The sequence below is a fragment of the Amphimedon queenslandica genome, unplaced genomic scaffold (assembly GCF_000090795.2).
Source record: "Amphimedon queenslandica unplaced genomic scaffold, v1.1 AMPQUscaffold_11121, whole genome shotgun sequence".
NCBI classification, from domain to species: Eukaryota; Metazoa; Porifera; class Demospongiae; order Haplosclerida; family Niphatidae; genus Amphimedon; species Amphimedon queenslandica.
In genome coordinates this window covers 5,532-8,473 of record NW_003548634.1, presented here as the reverse complement: position 1 = coordinate 8,473, position 2,942 = coordinate 5,532, and the positions used below count along the sequence as shown (strand labels likewise).

Here is a 2,942-nt window from a genome sequence, read left to right as displayed (position 1 = left end):
GGGCTATAATTTTTATAAATTTGCTTATTTTAAAGAAATGGTCATAAATGTTTGTCAGAATCAGCTCGAAACCCTGAGTATGCACATGTACACGTACTTACTGCATTTTAAATTACATGTATATGTACATGTATCTTCTCTTTCTTTATTGTACGTGTAGGTACATAACAAATGCAGAGTTTCATCCAGATGTAGTGAAGACAGCATCCACTGCTTGTGAAGGATTGTGCAAGTGGACGCGTGCCATGGAAGTCTATGACAGAGTGGCCAAAGTCGTTGCTCCAAAGAAAGAAAGTCTTGCCATTGCAGAGCAAGAATTGTCCGTACAAATGGAGAAATTGAACACTAAAAGAGCTGAACTAAAAGCTGTATGCTAAATGTATACATGCATACATGTACAAGTACATTGTATATATGTTCTGTACATGTACATGTACATGTATAATATTTATTACAAATTTACAATATTAATGCTGTGTTTGCATGTCACTTTATTTACTTTTATTTTTCTGTCTTTAGGTATTGGATAAGCTCCAGTCCCTCAATGACGAGTTTGATGCTATGACTGCTAAGAAGGAGCAGCTCGAAGAGAACATTGACATTTGCTCAAAGAAGCTAGACAGAGCTGAGAAACTGATAGATGGACTGGGAGGAGAGAAGGACAGGTGGAGCGAGGCAGCAAGAGAGCTTGGACAATTATACGATAATGTAACAGGGGATGTTCTTCTTTCCTCAGGAATAGTCGCTTATTTAGGAGCATTCACTGTTGACTTTAGACTGGAGTGTGTCAGGGAATGGCACCGGTTGTGTCTTAATAAAGGTATCCTTTGCTCTGATCCTTTCTCACTGAGTAAGACACTCGGACAGCCAGTGACTATAAGGAACTGGCAGATAGCAGGACTACCAGTTGACTCGTTCTCTATTGATAACGGGATCATACTATCAAACTCGCGTCGCTGGCCACTACTCATTGATCCTCAGGGCCAGGCTAATAAATGGATCAAGAACCTCGAGAGGCCCAATAAACTAGCCGTTATAAAACTCTCCGATGCTAACTACGCCCGTACACTTGAGAACTCAATACAGTTTGGTACTCCAGTCCTCCTTGAGAATGTTGGAGAGGAGCTGGATCCACTCCTGGAGCCTCTGCTCCTCCGTCAGGTTTTCAAACAAGGAGGGGTGGAGTATATTAGACTGGGAGAGAATGTCATTGAGTATAGTCAGGACTTTAGGTTCTACATAACAACGAGATTTAGAAACCCTCACTACCTTCCTGAAGTATCTGTTAAAGTAAGTAAATGTATTTCTACACTAGATGTATGAAACTGCACTTATGTACATGTACATGTAATATTCTTATCACAATTGTACAAATTAAAATGTCTCATTTGTATTTGTTTAGGTGTGTTTGGTTAATTTCATGATTACTCCTACTGGACTAGAGGATCAGTTGTTAGGTATACTGGCTGCTAGGGAGAAGCCAGAACTGGAAGAAAAGAAAAATGAGCTGATAATAGAGAGTGCAGCAAACAAGAAACAGGTAGGACAAGACCTTCAATGTATATTGTATATCAAATGCTCTCTTTGTTAATGATAGTTGAAAGAAATTGAAGATAAAATTCTTGAAGTTTTATCAGCAGAGGTACAGTGCACTGACTTACTGTATGAAGAATATATTTGTATTTTAAAAATATTATTGTAGGGCAATATATTAGAGGATGAGACTGCTATAAAGATACTCTCCTCATCAAAGACACTATCAGAAGAAATACAAGCCAAACAAGTAAAACATGATCACAATTATCTTTTAATTTTCCTTTTTATTCCATTCTCTTTCCTTAGGAAGTTGCATCAGCTACAGAGAAAGAAATAGACGAGACTCGAAACGGCTACAAACCTGTTGCCTTTCACTCCTCAATCCTATTCTTCTGCATATCAGACCTAGCCAATATAGAACCAATGTACCAATACTCACTGACCTGGTTCATCAACCTATACACACAATCAATAGCTAACAGTGTCAAATCGACTGACCTACAGGAAAGAATAGCCAACCTTAATGATCACTTCACCCTCAGTATATACAACAATGTCTGTCGGTCTTTATTTGAGAAGGATAAACTATTATTCTCTATATTGCTATGTATTGGATTACTTAAAGGACGTGGGGAAGTGGAGGACGAGAGTTGGAGGTTCTTGCTCACTGGAGGTGTGGCTTTAGAGAACCCTCACCCAAACCCTTTCCCTTCTTGGCTGTCTGATAAGTCGTGGGGTGAGATAGTCAGAGCATCCAATCTACCAGAACTAAAAGGACTAATGAATGGTAAGGGAGAATGAGAGAAAGAATTATAAGTTATAACTGAAGGAAAGATTGTATGTGTACATATACATGTTAAAATTTGTTTGTTTTAGATTTCAGTCCAGAATGGAAGACACTGTATGATTCTCCTACTCCTCATGAGACAAAATTTCCTAATCCATGGGAGATGAAAGTCAAAGGATTGCATCGGTAATAATAATAATACATGTACATGTACATGAATCACAAATTACATGTATGCTCTCTCTTTCTCTCTCCAGTATGATTGTTCTAAGGTGCATAAGACCAGATAAGATAGTCCCTGCTGTACAAAATTTCATAACTGATAAAATGGGACAGCAGTACATAGAGCCGCCTACCTTTGATCTTGCTGGTAGTTTCTCTGACTCTCATTGTTGTGCTCCTCTTATATTTGTACTCTCACCTGGTGCCGACCCAATGGCTGGACTGTTAAAGTTTGCTGAGGATAAAGGATTTGGTGGGAGTCGCTGTCAAACCATATCTCTAGGACAAGGACAAGTGAGATATTTTGATATTCTACCTCTACTATCATTTCTCTCTCTCTCTCTTTCTCTCTCTTTTTAGGGTCCTATAGCTGCTAAGATGATAGATCAAGCTATTG

At 38.7% G+C, this 2,942-nt stretch overlaps 1 protein-coding gene across 1 annotated transcript in view; it reads left to right on the top strand.

The window, feature by feature from the left end:
• The first annotated feature begins 166 nt into the window (after window positions 1-166).
• Window positions 167-2,942, top strand: part of LOC100640517 (dynein heavy chain 3, axonemal-like) — a 5,050-nt gene continuing 2,274 nt past the window's right edge. Inside the window, exons 1-9 of the mRNA XM_003391019.2 lie at window positions 167-368; window positions 520-1,290; window positions 1,403-1,540; window positions 1,598-1,642; window positions 1,703-1,783; window positions 1,843-2,323; window positions 2,413-2,509; window positions 2,581-2,839; window positions 2,906-2,935. Coding sequence (XP_003391067.2) covers window positions 246-368; window positions 520-1,290; window positions 1,403-1,540; window positions 1,598-1,642; window positions 1,703-1,783; window positions 1,843-2,323; window positions 2,413-2,509; window positions 2,581-2,839; window positions 2,906-2,935 — 2,025 coding nt within the window. The 5' untranslated portion in view covers window positions 167-245. The remainder of the gene's footprint in view (window positions 369-519; window positions 1,291-1,402; window positions 1,541-1,597; window positions 1,643-1,702; window positions 1,784-1,842; window positions 2,324-2,412; window positions 2,510-2,580; window positions 2,840-2,905; window positions 2,936-2,942) is intronic.